This window comes from Jatropha curcas, chromosome 5, assembly GCF_041381405.1.
Source record: "Jatropha curcas cultivar XTBG-Jc1 chromosome 5, XTBG_Jcur_1.0, whole genome shotgun sequence".
NCBI lineage: Eukaryota > Viridiplantae > Streptophyta > Magnoliopsida > Malpighiales > Euphorbiaceae > Jatropha > Jatropha curcas.
Genome location: NC_143155.1, coordinates 23097464 through 23121299, shown reverse-complemented (window position 1 = coordinate 23121299; position 23836 = coordinate 23097464). Strand labels below are relative to the sequence as shown.

Here is a 23836-nt window from a genome sequence, read left to right as displayed (position 1 = left end):
GCCCAACTACTTCCACACAGCTTCTTCCACTAATCCTCTATAATTAATTAATTAATTATAATAGTTAATGTTGGATGCTCAATCAAAGGCAAACACCTTCCAATTATTGCTTTTAAAATATATTTATTATGACCAATAACAAATAGTTTAAAGGTAAAAATATATTTGAATTCAGTGAACAGTTTTTATAAAAATTTTAAATTAAGTTAATTTCATATCGAAACGTATGGGCATATCCGTAGTGGGATACTAATAAAAAAGTTTAAAGGCAAACACCTTTCATATAAGTTTCTTTTTTTCTATTTTGTTGACAAAAAGCATTTCTTTTTCATTTTCATTTTTTTTTTTTACAATAAGAGAGAGAAAGATCAATCAATGAATGGCCCTCCATTGATGGAAAATGAAGCATGCTATTCATGCCCCCTTTGATCCTGGTAGGGAAGATTTGGAAAGCATATGGAAATTTTAATGTTTTTCTTTTTGTCTAATTGTCTCTGAACCCATTTTTTGTGGTTGGCTTATCTTAAAACACCCATGTCCTTCAAAAAATTAAAAATTAAAATAAAAAAAATTTCAATTTTTGAGGGAGATTGTCTAAATGAAAAGAATTCAAATTTTTTATATAGGAAGGTTGAGTGTTGGATCCTGCGAGCATGATTAATTTAGCACAATGGATTCAAAACACTTATCTTATAAACAACTTTCTTTGTATAGCTACCTTGAATATTTGGTAACATGTCATGTCTCATATATTTATTGGAATATCTTCAACTTGTGTAAGGCCATGTTCGACGATTTAAGCGATTTTAATATATGTTAACTGTTGTAGCAGCTGTCAGCTGTTTTACTAGCTATTAGCTGTTAGTTAATGGTAAGTTGTTTATATAACGGTTTAAAAATAAAAGTGTTCGGTAGAAATACGTACTTGATTAACCGTTTAATATAAAAAGACAAAAAAATGATAAAGTCGCATAGAACAAGAAAAAAACAAATAATGGGCATATATTTAATAAAAAATTTATAAAAACTAAACGTTAATAAGGATAACGTTTTATAAAAAGAACAAAAAAAATGCTAGTCTAAATGCAGTTGAAGATGCCTATATGCCTAAAAATTAATTTTAAGTCAATGTTACCAAATCAATTAGAGTTAACTTTTAGGTATAATTACATTAATTTTAATGAACTACAATTATTATATGGTGCAACTAGTCAACTCATGCAAATAATTGTGTGCATAAAACTTAGGCTAAATCATCGTTCTTTGAAACAAAAAATGCAAATGAACTTTTTGAAAATGAACAAAATTCAAATACATGTAATATCTTTCTTCTTTGGTTCATAAATAATTTGTTAATTCTCTAATATATCTTCATTCAATTTGTCTTGTTACCAATAATTTTCTCATCAAATGATATAAAACAGTGTGACATTAATATTTTTTTTTGGCATGGATGAATTACAATTTTTTTATTTTTAATATTTACTAATTATTATATTTTTGTCATTTAACCCTATACCTAAAATATATGTAAAACTTAAAAAAAAAGCTATAATTTCATTAGAAAAAAATTTGTCTTATCCTAAATATAATAAAAATATAAAAGCTAATAAATTAAAACTCATAAATGACAACAAGTGCTAGAAAGACAAAGCGGAGTAGGCGGAGGCTCCGTCATAAAAAAGAATAGCCCGCGAAATGTCTGGCGACAGAACATAAACAGAGCAAAAATATAAAAAAGAAACAGAGAGAAAAATAGATAAGAGGCTTAAAAGCATTCTACCGATAAGAAATCAAAATGGGATCCGAACTAAGCGGAGCCTGAATTTGGTAAATGTTGTCTTAATAATCAGATCCTCACTCTCTCTTTTTCTCAAACTCTTTTTCTTTCATTTCTTTTACTTAGTTTTTTTAGTCTCTGTTTCTCTTATTTTTATTGTTTTTTCTTAATTTGAACTTCGATTGTGGGATTTACAGCTACTTTTGGTGGTTGTAGTCTCACAGATATATACATACAGAGAGAGCTAGCGAAAGAAAAAGAGAGAAATGGGGGAAATCCGAATTTGCTGACTCTGATTTCATTTCCTTTCGTGGGATTTCCCCCTTAACTTCTTCTCAGGTTTTGCTTCTCCCCTGTTTCTCTTCTTCTTGCTTTTGTTACTCTGATGTGATGATTGCTTGTTTCAATGTTTCCTTTTATTTCATGCATTTCCTTTTTTATTAGTATCTACAAAGTTTCCTACTTTTGAGTTTTTTCCCCTGTTGTAGAAAATTTAATTTTCATTTCTTGTTCTTTTTAGGATTATTTTTCCTAGTTTTCAAATTTTAACATTTGGGTTTTCATTTACAAATATTGTTTTGGTTTAATAGCTTTTATTCTTGCAGCGTCACATTATTAAAAGACAACTCAGTAAGTAGCACCTGAGTTGCTCTTTTTTTTAAAAAAATATATTTCTAATTATTTTAATATGTCAAGACTGCAGATTTTGACTACTAGTAACTTGTACCTTATGATAAAGACTTAATAGTTAATATTCATGTTCATCATTTGATCAAATTATTTAGATTTCTTTGTCTTTTACTATCTTACATGATGTGGACTCATAATAATAATATTTTTCTCTTGTTTTACATTCTATTTCATTTAGTCATTCTTTAGTTAACATAAAAAATATATAATCCTAATCCTATCCAATGCTCCTAGACAAAGAATTAAACATGTATTAAATATATCTTAATCTGTATGTTTCTTGTTATTTTTCTTGAAAAATCTTTATGTTCCCTCTTCTACAATTTCTTTTCTTGACATTTGATTTTCTTTTTCTGGGAAATATTGCAGGTCCCTTTTGTTGACTGAAGGTTGTGTTCTTGGTCACTTTTTCTTGAAATAAATATTTATACTAGTTTGTGATTATTACTGTCAAAATGGGTGGATGCGTCTCAACAGCCAATGCAAGGCCAAGAACACACAGGAAACACCACCACAAATCTTCTAAACGCCGTGGGAAGATTCCCACTGCTATTTCTGATGTACCTATCAAAAGGTTTAGTGGCTCTGATATAGGAGATTTTGCTGTTAGTGAGTTTGTTCATCTTGATTTCGAAAAGGGTGCTGCTACGACTTGCAGAAGATCTGAAACTACTAACAAGAACTTCCATGTGACTCAGCTTCAATGGAATCATAGCCAAATTGATGCAAAAGGTATATTCTCTTCTCTCCCTCTATTTTTTTTTTTTTTTTTTTTTTTTTTTTTTTGATTTTGAATAATAATCATTTAATTTTTTCATTCTTTATAGGAATATGCCAACAGGAAGAAGTATGGTTTGATTCTGTGAGTATTATAGACTCAGATTCTGACGATGACTACATTAGTGTCCATGGAGGAGGTACTTGCAAGAAGAATTTTAAAAAGTGTAATATTTGTTTATATTTATATAAATTTTCTTAATCATCATTTTTGGTATGGTAGATGGATTTGGTTGTGTTGGGAATGCCATCGTGCCATTGTGCCAAAGCACTGGCATTGTGCCATTGTGCCAAAGCACTCAAGTGGTTCAGTATGGAAGTGCTTCGTGCTTCGTAGACACCGGGAGCAAGAAATACGAGGGATTTTATGAAAGTTACCTGAAAATCGATGGAGGAGTTCCTAATGGTGAGGATATTGCCACTAAGACAAAGAAAGTATTAGATGATCCTTATGGAAGCTTTAAAGGTCTTAAAGAACTCACTTATGATTCTGGGGAGAAAGTTCAAGAAAATAGAAGAAAATCAACTGTTATAATGGTATCTGTGAAGAGGAAATCCTGCGATGGAGACGAAAAGACTCAAATATGTAAGCATATGCTATAGCTGGTTTTAATATATGCCTTGTCCTTAAATGATTTTAATCTAATTGCTTACTAAAAAAGAATATTCATTGAAAAAGTTGGTGCAGGTCATGGGAGATTGTTGTATCACCCAAGAGCAGGATTTCAAATTCCAGGTTCAAAAGTAGAGAAGCCACTTCCAGGATGTTGGTCCGAGGTTTCACCTTCGGTTTTCAAACTCCGTGGCGAGAATTATTTCAGGCATATTATTAGTCACTTGGTTGCATATCATTTGTGCATAGTTCAGTATCAGAATGTGGTTTTTCTAATACATCAAAAACTAATTATGCAGAGATAAGCAAAAAAGCCCTGCTCCAGGTGTCAGCCCATATATACCAATTGGTGTTGATTTATTTGCATGTCCAAGAAAGACACATCATATTGCTCAACATCTTGAACTTCCTTATGTGCCCGCACATGAGAAAATTCCATCACTTCTGATCCTTAACATACAGGTTATTGCTCCCTCAAAATTTAAATGCTTAGAGCTTGTCATATATTAGTTATTAAGTTTTTAGTAGTTGCTTATTGTGTTTGCTTTCTTGCCGTTTGATTTTGCAGCTTCCTACTTATCCTGTTGCCATGTTTCAAGGTGATTGCGATGGAGAAGGCATGAGCCTTGTATTATATTTCAAAATAAATGAAAATTTCAATAAAGAGATCTCTCCTCATTTTCAAGAGACTATCAAGGTATTATGCAAACACTAATCTTTCTTTGAAAACATCTTGTATGATATTTTTTTTGCTGATTGTTTACGTTGCTTTCTGCCTCAGAGAATGGTTGAGGATGATATGGAGAAGGTAAGAGGCTTTACAAAGGAGTCCACAGTTCCTTTCAGAGAAAGGCTAAAGATTTTGGCAGGTCTGGTTAATCCAGAAGACTTGCAGTTGAGTTCTGCAGAAAAGAAGCTTATACACGCTTATAATGATAAGCCGGTCCTCTCACGCCCTCAACACGAGTTCTTCAGGGTAACTTTTTCTTTTTGTTCACATATTACATTTATGTTAAGTGCTTAATTTTGATGACGATAAAATAATGTTCATTCATTTAGTTAAATAAAGGACTAGAATCAAGAAATGCTAACACATCCAATCAATAAGTTAGTTAGTAGGATTTCCATTTTGATCTTTCAACAATATACTGTCAGTTTTGCAACTCATAGCATTCTCTGCATTGCTTATGTTGTCTTGCATTTTCTGCAAATTGTATAATTTATTATTATTTTTTTTTCGCTTCCCTGTCTTCTGAACTTAATGTTTTCTCATGGTGATGCAGGGACCAAATTACTTCGAGATTGACCTTGATATCCATCGGTTCAGCTACATATCTCGGAAAGGACTCGAAGCATTCCGAGACCGAATGAAGCATGGAATAGCTAATGTGGGCTTAACCATTCAGGTGTTTATCATCTAGTCACTAATGCTAACATAAAGAAAATGTTGCATTTCATTTGCAGCAAATGAACCTCAGATAATGTGAACTCTTTTTTTCTATTATAATTTTCGCAGGCACAAAAACCAGAAGAACTACCAGAGCAAGTGCTATGCTGCGTTCGCTTAAATAAGATCGATTTTGTAAATCACGGCCAAATACCCACCATTGTAACTACTAGGGATGATTGAGGCCTATCTGCGCCAAATAGTTCTGGCACATACATCAACCAACAGATGTGTTTTGTAGTCAACCAGAAGATATCACCTGTACAGGTGGCAAAAAATGGAAATTTTTTCTGTCTCTGTTTTGAATATGAAAATATATTCTTCTTAATTTTATTCATATAAGATAAATATTCTTTTTTCTTTACACAAATGGTGTATCACAGTAGTGAATTTTTCAAGAACAATAGCTTAGATTGTGATTTACTGCACAAACTGTATTAAAAGGGAGTATAGGGATCTGATCAACTCTCTCCTGGATCATTTGATATTAGAGAAGCTAATGATAGCAAAATGAGGTTTCTGGCATTGAGATTTGGTTGTGCAGTCGAAGATTGGATTCGAAAGATAAACTTTCATCTAAGCTTAATGTATTCTTTGCATAAATCAATTCAAGTTTTGATTACTGTTTATATATACATCAACATTTTTCTTGACCTATGTCATCTGTATTTACTATTATTATTAATAATATTATATACTTTTTACTCTTATTATATTATCTTGGACTTTTTTGGAACTCAGAATGATGATAAGCTCCCCTGCATTCACCATCTTTTCACATGGATTTGAAGAACTAAACTACTGAGAAACAAAGCAAAAAAGAAAAGAAAAGAGTACTGAAAAATATCTGCATCGTCAAATATTGAATCCAAAAGGAACAATTGAGAACTATATGCAACATGGCTTCTAAATATTGTACAAAAGAATGCACAGAACATCATTTAAATGAAAAATATACCTTCTAAACTGTTTACATAAAACAATATTGTCTTCTAACTCAATCCAAGAAACTTTGACCTAGATTGACTTCTCTTTATCTTCTATTTATGGTTTTCTGTTTATCGTGTATATAGTAGTTGGTGACATGGGCCTTGATCAACACAATGGCCTTGTAAGTCATGAGAAACAAATTTCAGCAAATGTATCTTGCAGATGTTCCCAGAACAAAACTATGTATCTGCCCTTCTTTTAAACGCAACCGAGTCATGAGAAACAAATTTCAGCAGATGTATCTTGCCGATGTTCCCAGAAGAAAACTATGTTATCTGCCCTTCTTTTAAACGCAACCGTGCAATAGGTTGTTGATTATTGGAACCAAGGTCTCTCCTGTTATCTTGCTTCTCCATATCTTGCTGTTTTAACTCTGCTGAGTTACTATTGACTGTGCTGTGGATGCTCCCTTTAGCTGCTGGTAAATCATGATTATGTTTGCCTTCATATGTTGTTATAACTGCTTTTGGGTCTGTTGCAGCTCTTTCGACATGTTTACGGACTTTGCAGCCAGGGGTTGTGCATTTGTAGTAGCTCCTGTAAATCAGCAACAATTGTTAACAACAAAATTTAAAGGCAAGTAAAGAACATATATTTTGGATGAAAAATCTGGCAATTGCAAAATGGATTTTTAGATTTGATATTAAAGGAATAAGCAACAGATGAACATGATACTAACAGCACATACATGGTTCAGGACACTGTTGTTAACACTGAAAAGACTACAAAGCCATGTGACAAATATTAAATAATCATATGTATGGAAGAGTGTTAAACATTCAATCAGAAAAATGTTGTTCAGTCTTTAACTGGGAAAACACTAGTCACTATAAAATACCCTAATGACCAGCAAAAGCAGCAAAGAGTAATGAAAGCCCACCAAAGAGAGAGAGAGAGAGAGAAGAAAAGTGACGATAAAGATGATTCAACGATATCAAGGACAGGATGAAGAATAAGCCTGAACTATGAACTCAGTTGCATCCTGTAAATAGGTTCCTAAGACCAATTTAACAATGTCTGGCAATTGAAGGCTATTTTGGTTTGAAATTAGAAGATATCAATTTCACTGATATGCAAATCATTTTGGTTACATTTGACATGTTAATGACTACTATAGGAACCCCAAACCATGAAAATAACACGTTCAAATTTGGCGTTATTTTGCAGATAAATAATGCTTGAAAGGAGCATTCATATCTTGACCATCTTATGCACACAGCAAAGCCTACTAAAGTATCAATCCATAAGGAAAGATCATTAGAACCAAAGAACAGCATTCATTCACATGATTGATACAAGCTAAAATCATATAGGCTAAGGAAAACCACCTTGGATAAGGATTGCATTTCACAACTTTCTGTCCATATTTTCGCCATCTATAGCCATCATCCAAGAGATCAACTTCACTGGTAGTCTGCACAATGATTCTAGGCTCGGTAACAGTTCTATGTGAAGAAGCTGGCTCTGTTACTCTGACTTCTGTATTTCTGCATAGCAAAAAGACTTTGTTAGACATGCATGATAGACTATCCTACTACCACATAGCATTTAGTCGTATAAAAGTACCTTCTCTTGCGATCAGGTTCATCTTCATCATTTTCTTTCATACCAGTTTCAGTGTCACCAACTTCCTCACTGTCACTTGTCCCAGATAAATGTTCGGGTGTAGCCTGGCTTGATTCTTGATCCTTTCTATCTTTCAATTTATTCACGTTTCCACCTTGCAATTGAGAAGCTAGTTCAAAATTACTCTGGTTATCTGAATTTCCATTTGAGGTTCCAGCATCCTTTGCACGCTTATTGGGTTGGGGAGGTTGATGGTTATGCTGCCCCTTGTAGATAATTTCAGTCACTTGACCATCAAGAGATCGCTCAACCTTTTTCTTGACAGGACAATTGGGATGTGTGCATTTATAATAACTTCGAGGAAATTCACTGCCTTTCACCTGTTTCTGCCCATATTTTCGCCAATTGTAGCCATCATCAGCAGGCTTGTCGACAGCAAGTGAAGAAGCCTGGAATCTCTGATCAGAATATGAGAAGTCTGACGATTCCTTCACAGATGAACTAGGGTCTTGCACTGAGGTTAGCATCTCCTGGCGAGTTGTTGTATTAGTACTGACAGATGTAACTTGTGTTAAAGATGTTGATGCAGATGATAATGTAGATGGATATTGTGCTTGAACGTGCATATGGGAATGAGCTTGTGCTGCCTGGGCAGTAACCTGTGCCAGGGCCTGCTGGTGAGTCATTCCAAATGGTCCCTGCAAACCTCATAAACAATTAAATTATCAAATGATAACAGAATTGGCTGTCAAACAGAAACACATTATTGATACATCATTCACATGCTAGCATCGTTGGATCTAATATATATTTATAAGCATAAAGTTCTTTTGGATCAAACGCTAAGTAGTGAGCAAATGACAGAAGTATTTTTTTTCAAGTTGCTAATCTCACTACTGCTCCAATACTTGCACTACTAGACCACATGCTGACACTCATTGTTGCTTTTATACATTTTGACTTTTGAAAACAAAATAGTCATTGAGTATCAGAAGAATGCAGCATTTAATGAGATTGCATAAAAGATATAACAGAAAGATGACCATGCCGTCATTGAGAAAGACAGAAATTCAGCCACTTGATATTATATTAACAAAACAAAAGAGAAAATCCAAAGCTTATGCAATTACAAATAAATAATGATGCAGAAATAGTAGGGGAAGTTAGCCATGATCCACAGGAATTTAAGCAATAGATGGCCAAAAACACAGTCATACTTACTACAGTAAAGTATCATGTAAAAAGAGAGATAGGACTCAATTATGCATCACATTCTAGTAAAGTATCTTTGTTAGCTTTGGAGAGCCAAAATTTTGGCAAGCATCATCCAAAATTTGATGCTCAACAACATCTTCACTTTAATCAAAGAAAGAAGGGTTTTCAGAATTGGTGATAAGAACTTAAATCTTTGAATTATCACACAAATGATGGTAAATAGAGCCCCAAATCACAACAATAATCTCATTTTAAAAAAAAAAACCTTCAAGGTGGAGGTGATGTAAATCATGGCAAGCACTTGGCCGTTGAGTTACTAGCTCAATGTACCTCAGCAAATTATGGACGTGATAAAGCAGAACAATGCCAAATGTATTAAATATCTGAACTCCAAATACTCCCATTCCTTAATTTATCGATTAAAAAAAATCCCATGAATCAAAGTATTGAAGTCACGTGGTTGGTTCCATTCACAGATTGATGTCAGTAATAGATGAACATTGACAAATCAAAATAACCATGATGTCAGTAATAGATGAACATTGACAAGCCAAAATAATGCTCCAATCTTATCCTTGATGAAACTCTCAATACATGAAACTGGCCCGTGAATATTTGAGCTTAAATTTCTTCGTCAAAGAAAAAAAGAACTTGAAAGGTAGAGTCAAAATCTTTTGCAAACTCTAAAAGTACACACACAACACACATTACATCTTTACATTTTTCATTAAAACAACTCTGGCATCAAACAATAATTTTCCTAAAAATAATTATCATTTCGCTAATAAAAACCTCCACCAAACCCTTTTCCTCGTGTGCAACGAGGAAGATTGCAAAATTGAAAAAGGTTAACGTATCAACAAAACGATTTAAGCTGTCAATCTACTGCTAAAACTATGCAATGTTTAGAAAGTAAAAACAAAAAATAAAAACTAATATTTCCAAGAACTAAACAAAATGACATCTGATTAATGAACCAGTACAAATATTTGAACGATCAGCTACCTGAGGAGAAAAGAGTCCCAACCCCGGCGTGTCAAGGAGAGCCATCGGGCTAAGCCCCGGAGTCAAAGAGAACATCGGCGGTGGCGGAACAATGGATAAATTGTTCGGCTTGCTGACGTCAGCAGCGGAGCTTTTATCCTCCTGAAGAAGGGGAGGAGAAGGAAAGGAAAGTTTGTTATTATTGTTGGCAGCGGCAGGAGAGGCCATGGCGCCTGCAAGAAGCTGGGAGAAAGATTTGAAGTCATCAGAATCGGAGAAGAAGCTAGAAACGAGAGTCATAGGGCCAGGACTGAAGCCTAATCCCATATTGACACCGATGCCGGAGCCAGTGTTAAAGATCGTTTCGTTAAAGGAGCGAGGAGGGAGAGTGATGGTGGTAGGGCGGGAAGAAGCAGGGGAAGAATTTTTCGGAGGAGATGAAGAAGACGATGCCGCCGGTAGAGGCGGCTGCTGCTGCTGCCGCTGGGCTCCATTTTCAGCCATTAAAATTAGGCTGAAAAAAGTTGCAACAATGATTATGTATAAATATTTCCACTTTTTACTTTCTCTCTATCCAAACAAAAAACAAAAACTTATAATCGTAAGTGACTTTCATCTTCTTCTTCTTCTTCTTCTTCTGTTTTCGCTTTTGCTTTTTCTCAACTTCTCTTTCTGCGTCCTTTGGGTTTCTTTGGCGGATCTGAAATTCTGCAAAAAGTCCACGCCGCAGATACCGATAATTTAAAAAATAAAAAACGTTTGTCTGTTTTGTTGTCCGAATAAAACTTTTATGGGTCGAATTGACCATTTTATCCCTGATAATTAGAGAATCGGAAGGATTGATTAAGAGATTTTGAGACAAACATGTCTTTTTGGGAAGTAATTACATAAATAAATTAAAATAAAAAAAAAGGGATGGAGGAGGAAACATGTGATGTAATTGGGCAAGTAAGTTTGTAGCAAGTGGCAATGGTTGTTTGTTTTTGTCTGTATTTATTTACAGATGGTTTCTCATCTGGCAAACTGGCAGTATATTAGGATTTAGGATTATTATTATTATTCCTAATAATCTCAATTTCTCAAATTTGTCACGCTACGGCTTTGTTTGGCACAAGATGATTTACTTTTGAGTTTTTAGGAAGTATACTTCTTAAAATACACTTCCAGAAAAAAATTATATGACTTGGTTTGCAAGTTTCTATCGACTTATAAAAGATGTTAATTTTCATATTAAAAGTTTAAAGTATATTTAGATAATACAATAAATTAATAAATTTACCGTGTTTAACTAAAAAATGTGACTTTCTTTAACTATTTATAAAAAGTTATCTCATTGAATGACTTATTTTCAATAGGTAAATAAAATAAAAACTTTATGCATTTCTTGAGAAATTATACTTCTTTATTCTGTTTACCCATACTCAAACAAGGCTCGTATAACAATCCAAATGGTATTTAAAGCAATGATATACAATGATCGAGCTTTAAAACAATGAAGTGATTTGTGAACCTATTTGATAAATTTAATGAATCAAATATGATTTTTATTTTTGAAATTTAAATATATATTGAACTAGTTAAATTTAAACCGAAAAAGTTCGACTCAACTCATTTATAATAATTATAATTTATAATAAAAAGATAGACCACCACCTTAAAGAATCACTGATTTTTGTTTGTTGCAATAGCAATCAAGGCAAGAATAAGTGTTCTCATATATGTGCCCAAAGTAAATAGAGGAGATAAAGAAGTGCACACAAAGTCACAAACACATTGTCGAATGTCAAAGCGCCTTTAACACACATATAAAGAGTGGGGTTGGCATTAGACAACTTCTACATATTTGGAAATTTTGTCAAAGCCTTAAGAATTTATTTCTTACAAGTTGCATATGCCACATTAATTCATTTGTACTTATACAAGTTATGTCTTAATTTAGCGTGAGGGTTTTAGAAACATTTAATTCTAATTTGTATTTCTCCCCTTATGAGTTTTGAATTTGATTATTTACAAAAAAAGAAATATATCTCTATTTTTCTTAAATCATTTACAATCTATAATTAACAAAGTGAAGAATGAATGATTGATTCAAATTATTCTCTCTACCTACAAATATCATGTGACATCCTGACCTGGTTAAGCATTTTGAAAAGAATGAGTAGAGCATAGTTTCTAGCAAGCTTCTAGGAAAGAGATGATAGCTAGGATAGTGAAATGCGGGATACAGTAATAAATCGAATCATATATTGAAACAGAAGAAATTAATCACTGCAAGTGCCTTTTGATGGAATTACTTGGAGAGTTATAAAGACTCTAAAGTCGAGTATGCTCGTTTAAGAAAAATCTTAAGATGAATAATTTTATAAGAAGTTCTCAATTTCACCTGTAGGACAAAATTCTTCTCCATTTACAAATCTTAACAATCCAAGATGGAGGATGTGGTGGAATTGGCTTAATCTAAAGCAATATATCAGTCGTTTAAGATTACTACAAGTGATTGAAGAAACAATTATTTCATTTAAATTATAATAAAATATTCATTAATTTGACTAAATTACACTTTAAAAAATAATTATTATTTTTAATATAAATAAGGTAAAGTTGAAAAAATATTATTAATTAATCATTAACATATCTCAAAATTATAGTTAAAAGAATTAACTTAATGTCACTTATATTTATAGATAGATGGAGTAATTAGGTTAAGTTATATCTACATGCCTTGTTAAATAGAAGACAAAAATAAAATTAGTATTATATCCTTTCCTATATGTATTTTCAAAAGATTGGGTACAAATTTAAAATGTCCGTAGTTGATTCTACCGAGCAAGAAATGTGTGGTTGGCCAATTTGCCATTAATTATTGCTTATTAGTTGTGAATATTGATGGCCAACTGCATTGGGCTAGTGCATAGTGCATAGCACGCAGGCTCATGGCTTGCTTCTTTAATTAATTAAATAAATATTGGTTTGTCTAATTTCTAGAGATACACTAACAAATTTTGTATCCTTCTGTAATTAATTATTGTGGGACAAATTGTCCTTTTAAGGCATGTATTTGTCACACAAATCCCACAATTGAAGGAACTTTGATGTTCACATGTGCTCATTTTATAAAATTTACATGATTAACCATTGTATTTTAGGCCAATTTCAAAAAGGAAAAAAAAATTGCAATGTTTGGGGAAAATGAAATTTTATTTTTTTCGTTTGTCACATAAAGGATAGAAATTTTTTGTATTTAAAATGTCTATATCTACTTTTATGTATTTATATAAAGTTGAAGGAGAAAAAAAGGTTGATGCCAGCAAAAAGTCTTACCAATGAGATATTTTTTTTAAAAAAAAAAAAGAAAAAGAAAATGTAAATCAAACTTAGACATGGGAGGGAGTACTAATTTTCGAAATCAGTCCTAATGAATGAGTTGGGCTTGGACAAAGCCCTTATTATAAGTTGGGTTGGACAAACATTTTGTGCAAGCCCAACAATTTTTCATGTCCAGTCAGTTAGCTTGAATTGGGGGAACAAAAAAACAGAACAAAAAATATTGTTGAGCGAGTCTACCGAACCGGCTCAACTGCGGAGAAAGCCGAGTGCTGGAGTCGAGAATTCGAGTTGAAGCGGTTTGAAAGTGTGAATGAGCTACAACTAGCTAGTACAGCAGATAGCAGAAATAAGCTAAAACAAAAGAGTAGAGAAATGGAGGACTACACTGCTCCGAATCTCACTAAACCAGTTCGCTGCATTGTTAAACTTGGTCCGTCTTCTTTTTTCTCTTTCATATTTTTCAGCTTCTGCGATTGACCCATGTCATGTCTTTGCATTTTTTAGCGATTTACATTATCATGGCTTAGTAAAAAGGAATATATTGGATCTCATTTAAGCTGAGTTTGATTCTTTTGATGTTTTGGTTCACAAAAGATTGTTACTTTCTGATTTAAGCCTAATTATCATTGTAATAAAGTTAATATGCTATCCTTAATGGATCCAGAGATACAAAATGAATTACCTTGACAAGAAACTTCAAGAATTGTTTGAGAATTTGGACTTTTCTCTGTCTTTATATATCATAGTATATTGGATGCAGGAGGTGCTGCAATTACTTGCAAGAATGAGTTAGAGAAGGTAAATGAAGAAAATCTTGAGGTTGTATCCTTGCAGCTAAGGCAAGCTATGATTACGGGGTCTGGGTCCCAAAAAGTTATTGGGTTTGATTGGAGCAAGAAACCTGGAGATCCTGAAATTTCCTGTGATGTGGATAATTTTGAAGACCAAACCTTGTTGGATTCTAGCAGTTTTGTTGTTGTTCATGGAGCAGGTATTTTCGACAGTTGTTTCTTGAATCATTATTGAATAAGCATGAACTGTTTCATTGCTTTAGTCTTTTAATTTTTAAGTGATCTTCACACCTCTAGTTTGCTAAAGACGTGGTTGAATTTATCTTCTGTGTTATTGGCCTCAGGTTCTTTTGGGCATTTTCAGGCTAGCAAATCGGGGGTTCATAAGGGAGGATTGGACCAACCACTTGTCAGGGCTGGTTTTGTTGCTACACGCATCTCAGTAAGATTTACTTGGATACTATATGTTCTTTTTCTGTTTTTATTTTCTCATGATATTTCAGCGAGTATTCTGAAGTGCAAATCTTTATGTGCTAAGCTGTTATGAAGCCAAGTGCTGTTATGAATCCAAGTGCATAGGTGGTGTTGTTACAATTGAAAATGTTTGATATGTTTATGGCGCTTCAGTGTCCTGTTGTTAATGAACCATGTCCAAGTTTTGTACAATTATTGATTTGTTTTACACCATAGGTACTATAAATGTGGAAACTTAGTTTGGGCAGAAAAGTTGTTAAATACTCCTTTAAAGTTTTTGGAATGGATGCCAAGCTTAAAGGTGGCCCTTGTTTGTAACTGCTGTTATCTGTTAAAAATTCCCACTGAGTCTGGGATGTTCATCCATATGATATATTAATGTAATTGCCACAACAAAATCCATAGGGAATTACATTTTCTTTAACGTCTAAGCGTCACTTTCTCAAATACATAGAAAATTTCATAACCTATTTCAAGCTTTGGCATACTGAAGGTGCTAAAATGACAAAAAGTTTATTCTGATTTTTTGGAAGATTTATTTAGTATTTTCTTTGTTTCATCTAGAAAAACTTTCACCTTTAAATTGTCACTATGTTATTCTTACATTTCACTGACAGAAGCATGGTAAATATCAAGGATCTGTGTGTCAAACTTGGAATGGGCTAGTGGTTACCAAAATTTGTATTTTAAGGTTTTAATGTTACTTTTGAAGCTTTATATGACTCCTTTTGAGATCATGAGCAAAAATTAGCTTGACAAAAAGTGATGTCAATTGTCAGTGTACTCTTGACCAGATTTATTGGATGATTTCTAAGGGAAATGTGAATCTAATTTTCTACCTCTTCATAATTGATTGGGGTATAAAATATTCTCTCATATCCATCAAGTTTCTATGCTACTTATGCTAAATTTTCTATGGAAATTTGGGTTTGGTCTCAGACAGATCATTTCATGGAATATTTTTTATCTCCCATTTTTATCGACTATTTGTTTATATATCTTTTATTTTTATTTGTTTCAGGTTACAACTCTGAATCTTGAAATTGTTCGAGTGCTAGCTAGAGGTAATAGTAATAAAAAGGTTATTTTTATACATGCTTTTTTTATCTGTTCTTTCCTAGACAAGAATAGTCTTTATATTTTCACTATTGAAAGTGTAACAAATGCTGGACAACCTTTTAGTTATTTACGAAAGCTTTTTGCTCTTGCAATCTGCATTTCATGCTTGAACAGCCTGATAGAAGGGTTCGGTGAAATTGCCATAGGCTCTAGTGGGCATTTATGCAATAACAAATGTGTTTCTATGTTTAAGATTAACGTAAAAACAAATTGTCGCTATCTATATTTTCCTGGTAGATTTTAAAATATCTTGTAAAAGAGTGTGTTTCATGATTATTTATAGTACAATGAATTATATTTTTTTTTGAGAACTTATGTTGGCTGGAGAGTTGAAAATGTCAATTATGATTTGATACCACATTTGCTTCTGCAAAAAGTAGCTTGTTATGCTGGCATAAACCATAAAACCAATTGCCTAAAATGATCTAAATAATTAAAATAACTCTATAAAAAATTTTCAGGATTTCTTTCTAAAATAGGTGTAACTAAAATCTTTGAGAAATGATTTTGCAAGGAGGGAGGAAGTGAATTTTGTACAAAAATACGATATTGGCATGAGCCTAGTGCACACTTCTCTTTAAGGGTTGTATTTTGGGTTTTCTATGTATCGTTATGAAAAGGTTGCAAGAAGGGAGGAAAACTAACGGATTGTATAGTGATTGTATGTTTCTTGTATCATGTGAAAAATGATGAAGATGAATCTATATGCTACTGTGAACCAAATAAAATTATTTGTTTCTTGATTATATCACTTTGTCCATTATGTAGTTTCAATTGGAATACTAGTTTTAACACAAGATACATTAAATGTCAACTGCTTTGAGTTGGAAATTTTCATCTTTTTTGTTTCATTCTCTGATGTTTCTTTATGTAACATATTATGAGCATTGAAATTGGTTTCATGGAGTTTTGAAATTGAGAATAGACTTGATTAGCCTGCAAATTTCTTTCCATTGAATACTTTGTAGCTTCTCAGTAGCCATATCTGTTTCTATACTTTGTTCGGGATGTGCACTGCATCACTTTAACAAGTTCTTTTTCTCACAGTGGGCATTCATTCCATTGGAATGTCTCCATTTTCATGTGGATGGTCAACTTCAGAAAGAAATGTCAGAGGCATTGCAAAAGAGTGTATTCATTATCTTATTTGCATCAAATATGGGTCCTTTTTGTTTTAATCATATTAGTGATTTAGTATAATTCTCAACCTTCTAAGCTTGACCTTTTTCCCCCCCCTCAGATAGCATCGGCAGATTTGTCAATGGTTGCTAAGGCAATTGATTCTGGATTTGTACCTGTAAGATATAATTCTTCTACTTCTACTGGTTCATAGATGCTTTAAAATCTTATAAGCTTTTCATTATCCTATATATTTTCAGTTGCATGGATCATAATTACTTGTAAATGAAGCATTGTCTCTGTATTATGCTCTTGTCAAGTCATAGATGTCTTTGATGTCAACTATAAAACTGTGGCTTCAAAATTGTTCACAATGACTCATATGGTTCGTCAACAAAAAAGGAAAACCTAATCATGTAACTTTGCAAATACAAAAGGAGGGTTAGACATCCCAGGCCTGAGGAGATGCAATGAAGTCTGCCCTTGCAAGAAATTTCTGGATGCTTGTGTCCGGCCCCAGTTCCATATGCACCAAATGGATCTGAGCCAGGTATATCAAATCCAATTAGATATGGGGCTATTCTCCTTCATCTGGCTGCTCTCCTACGTGTAAGAACACATCAAACTGACCCAAAGCAAAACATACTTTTTACATGTCATTGTGAATAATCAGCCAATGAGTTTGAGATGACGAGCAGCCTTTACCTGTTATGATAGTGCCAAAATAGGGTCTTAAGAGATGTAACCTAAACGTCCTATGCTTAACATTTTTCCAAAAAATATGTTGATCAAAAGGTATAGCTATTGTATATAGACAGGACGTTCTGAACTTGCAGTCACTAAAGCTTAATGTACAGACAACTTTAACATTTCAGTTTCCACATAGCTGTACCAATATGGTAATTTCATATGACCTTTTTTGGATGTCCAATGGTTCTAGAGGTTAGGGATGGCAATGGGTAGGGTTCGGGTTGGGTAGTGCAATCCCCATACCCAAACCCTATCCCTATCCCCATACCCTACCCAATACCCTATCGGGTAGAGAATGTTATACCCATGCCTAAACCCAATGGGGTTCGGGTTACCATGGGTATCTATTGCCCACAAATACCTATTTACTCATATATTCAAATTGTGTAAAAAATTAGATTATATTGAATCAATAAATAAAAGAATTAAAAAAAATAAAAGTATCTTTCCATTAAAAATATGAAAATAAATTAATAAATAAATAAATGTTCAAAAAATGATAAATTAAAATTTTAATTACAAAATTGCGCTTTTTATCATAATGCTTGCTCTTCTTATCATAATGTGTCACTCAAGGGCAATAGTAGTAGACTCTTCAACTGATAAATTAACGAAGACGATGATGACTTGACACCACTTGCTTTGAAATATTTGATAAAATGACTCTCTATTGTAACTATTACTTGTGTTAAAGCTTTTAATAAAATGTTTTGTTTTTGTGAGAAAGAAGAAAACAAGAGAGACTCTAACCAATAATAATTTTTCAATTTCTCATGCTAACTAATAGTAATTTCAATCTACAATAAATAATATATATAGACTAAAATATAAAATTAAAAATAAGATATTTATTTAAATGAAATATTAAATATTGAACTTTAAATTTTAAAATCCTAAAACTTAAAAAATTTGAAAATTTCAAATTGTTTAAATAAATTTAAATTATTCAAATTAATTTAAACTATTCACATTATTGAAATTAATTTAAATTATTCAAATTAACTCAAATTTATTCAAATTACAATTATTTTACTTTATTAAATATTTCATACTACAATTTAAAGAAAATAATTAATTTTCAAACCTTTTAGGGTTTGGGTATCGGGTTCGGATATTACCCGACCCAAAAGTTCAGATTGGGTTTGGGATCAGGTTTGAGTTTATAATAACGATACTCATACCCTACCTATACCCAAAACGAAACTTTCCGATTTTACCCAAACCCAATCAAAACCCTAAAAATCGGGTTTGACTGGGTTCGGGTTGGGTGCATACCCATCGGGTCGGGCTGATTTTGCCATCCCTACTAGAGGTCAACTGAAATTATGAATAAAAGAATTCACTATTTTAGGTCAATATCTTGGGTTAACAAAGCCTTGATGCCATTTGTTTTGGCTGCCTACAGATTTCAAGAGCTTGTGGTCTATAATGAAATTTGATATTATGGCATGAGATATTTACTTTGCAATGCAGCTACAAGGTTCAAAGGTCTAGTTTCAATTGAGGTGATAAACTGCCTCTTGGACTTCCAATGAGATATATTAAACTGTAGCTGTAGGCATGTGTGCCTTTGGGTGATAAACCATTTGCTTGTTGGCATAGAGCCATTGCTAAGACGACCTTTTATCATGAATCTCTTGTTATTGAATTTACTCAAGTTAAGGAGACATGGTTTCTTTTTCTATTTGATATCTCAATCAAGCTTTATTTTTCTCTTTTTCTCTTTTTCTAACTTTTGGTTGAAAATGCCGCGTTATCATATATTTTTATTTGCTTTCTAGGTTCTACATGGAGATGCTGTACTTGATGAGTTACAGGTTTGGTTTCTCCAACAATAGATGTGGCATTGCGATTATAGAGTTGGAATTGACATGCATTTATGTTGCTTATGTAATCAGGGATGCACCATATTGAGTGGTGATGTCATTATACGTCATCTTGCAGCCTACTTGAAACCGGAATATGTGGTGTTCCTTGTATCCTTTTTCCATGATATGTTCTTCATATGCTTCCATATCTTGGACAATCCTCTGTAAATCAGTTTCTTAAATCTTCATATTTTTATGCACAATCAGTCTTGGATTAACGGTCATTTTGATACTTACCATATATCATTTGTTGACGAGAAAAAAAGTTATTTGCTTGTTATCCAATTAACATAGATCAAAGACAGATGTTTTGGGTGTGTATGACCGTCCACCTTCAGAGCCAGATGCAATTCTCTTGAGGGAGATCGGCAAGTACTCATATTTTCAACCTAGATGTTGCTTGTGAATCTTTCAAATTGAATGCATGCAAATAACCAATTTTCATTTTCAAATCATGACAGCGGTTAATGAGGATGGAAGCTGGTCTGTTGTGAAGCCAACACTCCAGAATGCAAATGAACAAGGTTTGTGAAAATAACTAGGTTCTGATGTTGCAAGATAGCGATGGCTAATTCTGATATACATGCTTGCTTGCATGTGCGCTTGCTGTGTGGAGTGTTTTCAACCTTCTTTTTACCTGCATTTGTGCTACCCGCGTCCAGTGAATTCTCATATCAAGCATCCATTTAGCAGTATATTGTTGTAAAAATGATGGTTTAGAGCCATAGTTTAGTATTAGGACAAATTCCTTTTTTCATTCCCCACCTTGTTGATAAAAGTTCGAAATAAGTTTTCCAGTTCTTGTCAACAGTTGAAATAACTGTAGCAGCCCATGATACGACTGGGGGGATGGTGACTAAGATATCAGAGGCTGCATTGATTGCAAAACTTGGAATTGATGTCTACATTGTTAAGGTAATAACTATAGCCACATTTTGTTCTCATTCATTTACGACTTATTTTCTGTGTCTTTCTTATCTCCAACTGCACCATGTTTGTGCAATTAACATTAAGAATCTTTTGCGGTAAATACAGGCAGCAACAAGCCACTCATTGAGGGCCTTGAGTGGAGAAGTGAGAGGCACCATTCCTGATGATTGGTTTGGGACCGTACTCAGATTCGTTGACAAAGGAATTGATTGTAGTTGATGAATTTGGGAGTATTCAATATTTCAGTAAAGCCTCAAAGAAAACAGGTACTGGAGATTTCAAACAAAATGCCTGTGAGCGTGCAAGACCTTGTCTGCTACATTTATTTGAATCGTTTTTCAAAATAATTATCTGCAACTCTTGATTCATCTGAAACGCAAAATTGTCAAGTTGACATCAATTGTTGATTAACTGTGTTCAGTGCTTTTATGAGAACATGTACGAGAACATGCAAAAATTCTGTGGGCATTCAAACGTTAATTAGAATGAAAGCAAATGGTAGGTCTAATTTTCAAAAAATGTAACAAAGATTACAATGGACAGTTACGCAAGCATAGACAAGCAGCGAGAACCAAAAGCAAGCTGAGATTCGCGGAAGCTAAAGCCAAAACGAAAATTCTGCAAAACTACAAGCTATATAAATATGCATAATTATTTCTTCCCAACACATTTTTTCCATAACAGAATTATAAATAAATAGTCTACACAAGGTTATCCGAGAATAACAAGGGATTTAACAAAAAAAAAAAAAAAAAATGAAAACTATGGGGAATGAAACTGTAAATAGTTTTGAAACATCCAAAGGTGTTTAGAAGCATACTCTAACCAGTAGATTCAACTTCTTCACACCAAGTACAAAAATATAAATAAACAATAAAAGGCTACTTAATGACAAGTCTTATAAGTGAAGCCACATCTCATGTAAAATGTTCTTGAGATGGGCCCGATTCCCAAACCCTCAGACCCACGGCTAAACTACAGTGATCAGCACTCAACAATGGATGACCTTCCACAAAGCAAGAACAACTACTTTGGGCCAATGTCCTTAAGAGCACAAATCTGCTCCTCTCCCATGGAAGACATCACAGTCACAACCAAATCTTTTCCGTCAGCAAATCCATCCTTGATCTGCATTGATACAAAGAAATGTACATAAACAATTAGATACCGTTGAACAAGGGCTAAAAATAATAAAACAATTCTAATTAACATGGCAAAACTTTAAATCATATTACCATATATTAATTCAGTAGTTAAATCTGAACCTCATTTAAAACAATCATTCAAGTTCAAGCTAAATTTATCAGTGATGGATCAATAGAAGAAAGTGAAAACACCGTGCTTAAGGTTGTTCTTGTAAGAAATGAAGGAAGGGAAGGCAATGTTATCAAACCTAATGTGGGATTAATGGTTCATCCAATTCAACTCAAGTTTCTTATCCACAGATTAAATGATTTGAAAGGAACTCAAACTATTCTGCCATTTTCACCAACAAATTCATTCTTAATGTTCCATTCCACATTCTATTGTTCCTAAGGTTCAATATACTTCAATACTAAAAGTATAATCACAGGTAGGTCTTTTAAGTAAAAGTCAATAGTTAAAATGAGGCAGAAGTTGGGTGGCGGGATTAGGGGTATCCATCTGCCACTAAGGTAAGATTTTCCACTAACCTGGGTCAGCAGATTTTCATCGGTTGGAAGCCTCAGGTCATCCTTGGTATTGCCATTCTCAGTCAGCAGACTCACCTGAAATTTAGCAGAGCATATTAATTACAAAGGTCAAACAAATTACAAAGAGGGAAAAAATTAAATAAACGAGAGAACGTAAGATTATACAAATCCGTCCTCAGAGATATCAATCAGCTGGTAGTCAGTACGTGTAACATGGGGAACCTGTGATACCATTAAAGCATAAGTCAAGAAAAAGCTTCATGATGAAATGAAGTATGGAAAACAATGATAAACACAAAGTCTGTACATCACAATTGTGGGAAGAAGGAACAATATCTTCAAGTTTCTTGCCATTGAAGATGTCAATTCCAACAAAGTGACATTTGGCATGACCATGCTTGCCAGTTTTGGATGTTGAGACCTCAACAACCTGAGAAAATAAAACTATTGTTACGAAAAGGGAAAAAAAAAAAAACTATGATCTTTATTAAAAACTGTCGATGGTCATTGGTAGAGATGGATATAAAGAAGTAAAAGAATTCAATCAGTCAGATATCTTTAGGAGCACGAATACTAGCAATTCATTATATCACACCAATAACAAGGACCCTTTTAAGGAATATTATTAAAAAAGGATGCAAGGGGAAGAAAAAAAAGAATTGAAGAACAATTATATTTAACGAATATCAATTTTAAAGTTGCATAATAAGAGATGTGATTTTACATAATAATTATAAATTCCCTCTGATACTGATTAAAAACTATATAATTCAAACTTGTCCACCAAAATATAAACCTAACGATACTAATTCAAATCATCCAGAAACCAAAACAAAGGAATAAATACATCAATTTTTACCAATATCATGAAAAATCCCAAAATAAAAGCAAACAAAAACACCAAACAACCAGACTCAAAATTTAAAGTTTAAAGTTCATATCAAAATTGAAATTTTCTCTCTCACTCAAGACCTATATACTCACTCTAACTCAAATTCCCCAAAATCAATTCCACGATAAAGCTTTATTTCTCTCCATTAACAATTCATCAACATGATTCAATCAATTTATTTTCCCTTTGCCAGAGCTATAAAAACCTAGATCCGATACTCATTACAGATCTAACAGAACATAGATCCAATACAGTCACAACAGGATGAAACATAAATAAATATAAATACAGATCTAATGTCTAAACCAATCTAAGCAGCAAAAAAAATATACCTTGCATGGACGGGCTTTAATGACGATGTAACCGTTCTTTCTTATAGTTCCAGCTTGTTGAGGGTAAGTCTTCGAAGCCCCAGCGTCAGCCTTAGACTCAAAATGATGCTCTTCATCAGACATGGCGGCAGCTGGGAGCTTAAGATTTTCTATCAGATGAAAAAATATGGAAGAAAAAGGAGCAGAGAGCGTGAGAGGAAAGCAACTAAGAGATTTTGTAGCACTTATAGGGGTATATAAGGAAGAAAAAAATAAAATAAAATAAAAAAAGAAAAAGACCTAGGGTTTTTTTTTTTTGCAAAGCTAGCTTAAGTAAGTTTCGACCGTTGGATTGACGAAAGATAAAAATATCTCGCCTTTGCGTTACAATGACGCTGATGGCACGTGGGTGCCACTGTCGAGAAAGATGCTCCGTGTTTTGCAGTATAGGCCAATGATAACTTATTGCCTCTCCAATTTATATGACGATAAAATTATCAATTATATTGTGATAATTGAT

At 33.3% G+C, this 23836-nt stretch overlaps 4 protein-coding genes across 9 annotated transcripts; 2 read left to right on the top strand and 2 right to left on the bottom strand.

The window, feature by feature from the left end:
* The first annotated feature begins 1678 nt into the window (after positions 1–1678).
* On the top strand, positions 1679–5942 carry LOC105630499 (beta-hexosaminidase (DUF1336)). 5 transcript variants are annotated; one of them, XM_020677952.3, is made up of 11 exons: positions 1679–1830; positions 1978–2119; positions 2840–3202; positions 3298–3387; positions 3471–3833; positions 3927–4068; positions 4160–4322; positions 4429–4557; positions 4642–4836; positions 5144–5266; positions 5377–5942. In XM_020677952.3, exons 3-11 carry the CDS (start codon positions 2926–2928, stop codon positions 5488–5490), a joined length of 1596 nt encoding a protein of 531 aa, XP_020533611.1. In that variant the 5' UTR covers positions 1679–1830; positions 1978–2119; positions 2840–2925; the 3' UTR covers positions 5491–5942. The 5 variants fall into 5 exon arrangements, with proteins under 5 accessions (XP_020533611.1, XP_020533613.1, XP_020533614.1 ...); XM_020677954.3 differs by having other exon boundaries at positions 1684–1830; positions 1997–2119; XM_020677955.3 differs by lacking the exon at positions 1978–2119 and having other exon boundaries at positions 1684–1830.
* Positions 5943–6141: 199 nt separating this feature from the next.
* Positions 6142–10808, bottom strand: WRKY3 (WRKY DNA-binding protein 3). The gene is made up of 4 exons (XM_089721601.1): positions 10084–10808; positions 7864–8561; positions 7626–7784; positions 6142–6834 (listed from the first exon to the last, which is right to left on the bottom strand). The coding sequence occupies exons 1-4, from the start codon at positions 10564–10566 to the stop codon at positions 6564–6566; spliced, it is 1611 nt and encodes a 536-aa protein (XP_089577727.1). The 5' UTR covers positions 10567–10808; the 3' UTR covers positions 6142–6563.
* Positions 10809–13618: 2810 nt separating this feature from the next.
* LOC105630501 (Amino acid kinase family protein) lies at positions 13619–21202 on the top strand. Of its 2 annotated transcripts, XM_012212328.4 has the most exons (12): positions 13620–13819; positions 14150–14380; positions 14525–14622; positions 15676–15718; positions 16821–16882; positions 17014–17070; positions 19424–19459; positions 19541–19618; positions 19812–19878; positions 19972–20034; positions 20322–20425; positions 20546–21202. In XM_012212328.4, the coding sequence occupies exons 1-12, from the start codon at positions 13762–13764 to the stop codon at positions 20657–20659; spliced, it is 1011 nt and encodes a 336-aa protein (XP_012067718.1). In that variant the 5' UTR covers positions 13620–13761; the 3' UTR covers positions 20660–21202. The 2 variants fall into 2 exon arrangements, with proteins under 2 accessions (XP_020533624.1, XP_012067718.1); XM_020677965.3 differs by lacking the exon at positions 20546–21202 and having other exon boundaries at positions 13619–13819; positions 20309–20425.
* A 1-nt stretch (position 21203) lies between these two features.
* On the bottom strand, positions 21204–23550 carry LOC105630502 (eukaryotic translation initiation factor 5A-2). The gene is made up of 5 exons (XM_012212329.4): positions 23338–23550; positions 22421–22543; positions 22279–22335; positions 22114–22188; positions 21204–21568 (listed from the first exon to the last, which is right to left on the bottom strand). The coding sequence occupies exons 1-5, from the start codon at positions 23458–23460 to the stop codon at positions 21467–21469; spliced, it is 480 nt and encodes a 159-aa protein (XP_012067719.1). The 5' UTR covers positions 23461–23550; the 3' UTR covers positions 21204–21466.
* Positions 23551–23836: the final 286 nt, after the last annotated feature.

Excerpts from the sequence above, each read along its gene's own strand:
- LOC105630499 (XM_020677952.3), top strand. The coding sequence starts at position 2,926 with ATGGGTGGATGCGTCTCAACAGCCAATGCAAGGCCAAGAACACACAGG. Across the intron at positions 3,203-3,297 it reads TAGCCAAATTGATGCAAAAG|GAATATGCCAACAGGAAGAA; the intron begins GTATATTCTCTT and ends CATTCTTTATAG. Across the intron at positions 3,388-3,470 it reads CATTAGTGTCCATGGAGGAG|ATGGATTTGGTTGTGTTGGG; the intron begins GTACTTGCAAGA and ends TTGGTATGGTAG.
- WRKY3 (XM_089721601.1), bottom strand. The coding sequence starts at position 10,566 with ATGGCTGAAAATGGAGCCCAGCGGCAGCAGCAGCAGCCGCCTCTACCG. Across the intron at positions 8,562-10,083 it reads TGGGACTCTTTTCTCCTCAG|GGACCATTTGGAATGACTCA; the intron begins GTAGCTGATCGT and ends TGAGGTTTGCAG. Across the intron at positions 7,785-7,863 it reads GAACCTGATCGCAAGAGAAG|AAATACAGAAGTCAGAGTAA; the intron begins GTACTTTTATAC and ends TTTGCTATGCAG.
- LOC105630501 (XM_012212328.4), top strand. The coding sequence starts at position 13,762 with ATGGAGGACTACACTGCTCCGAATCTCACTAAACCAGTTCGCTGCATT. Across the intron at positions 19,619-19,811 it reads CGGAATATGTGGTGTTCCTT|ACAGATGTTTTGGGTGTGTA; the intron begins GTATCCTTTTTC and ends CATAGATCAAAG. Across the intron at positions 20,426-20,545 it reads TTGATGTCTACATTGTTAAG|GCAGCAACAAGCCACTCATT; the intron begins GTAATAACTATA and ends CGGTAAATACAG.
- LOC105630502 (XM_012212329.4), bottom strand. The coding sequence starts at position 23,460 with ATGTCTGATGAAGAGCATCATTTTGAGTCTAAGGCTGACGCTGGGGCT. Across the intron at positions 22,336-22,420 it reads CTTCTTCCCACAATTGTGAT|GTTCCCCATGTTACACGTAC; the intron begins GTACAGACTTTG and ends ATGGTATCACAG. Across the intron at positions 22,189-22,278 it reads ATATCTCTGAGGACGGATTT|GTGAGTCTGCTGACTGAGAA; the intron begins GTATAATCTTAC and ends GCTAAATTTCAG.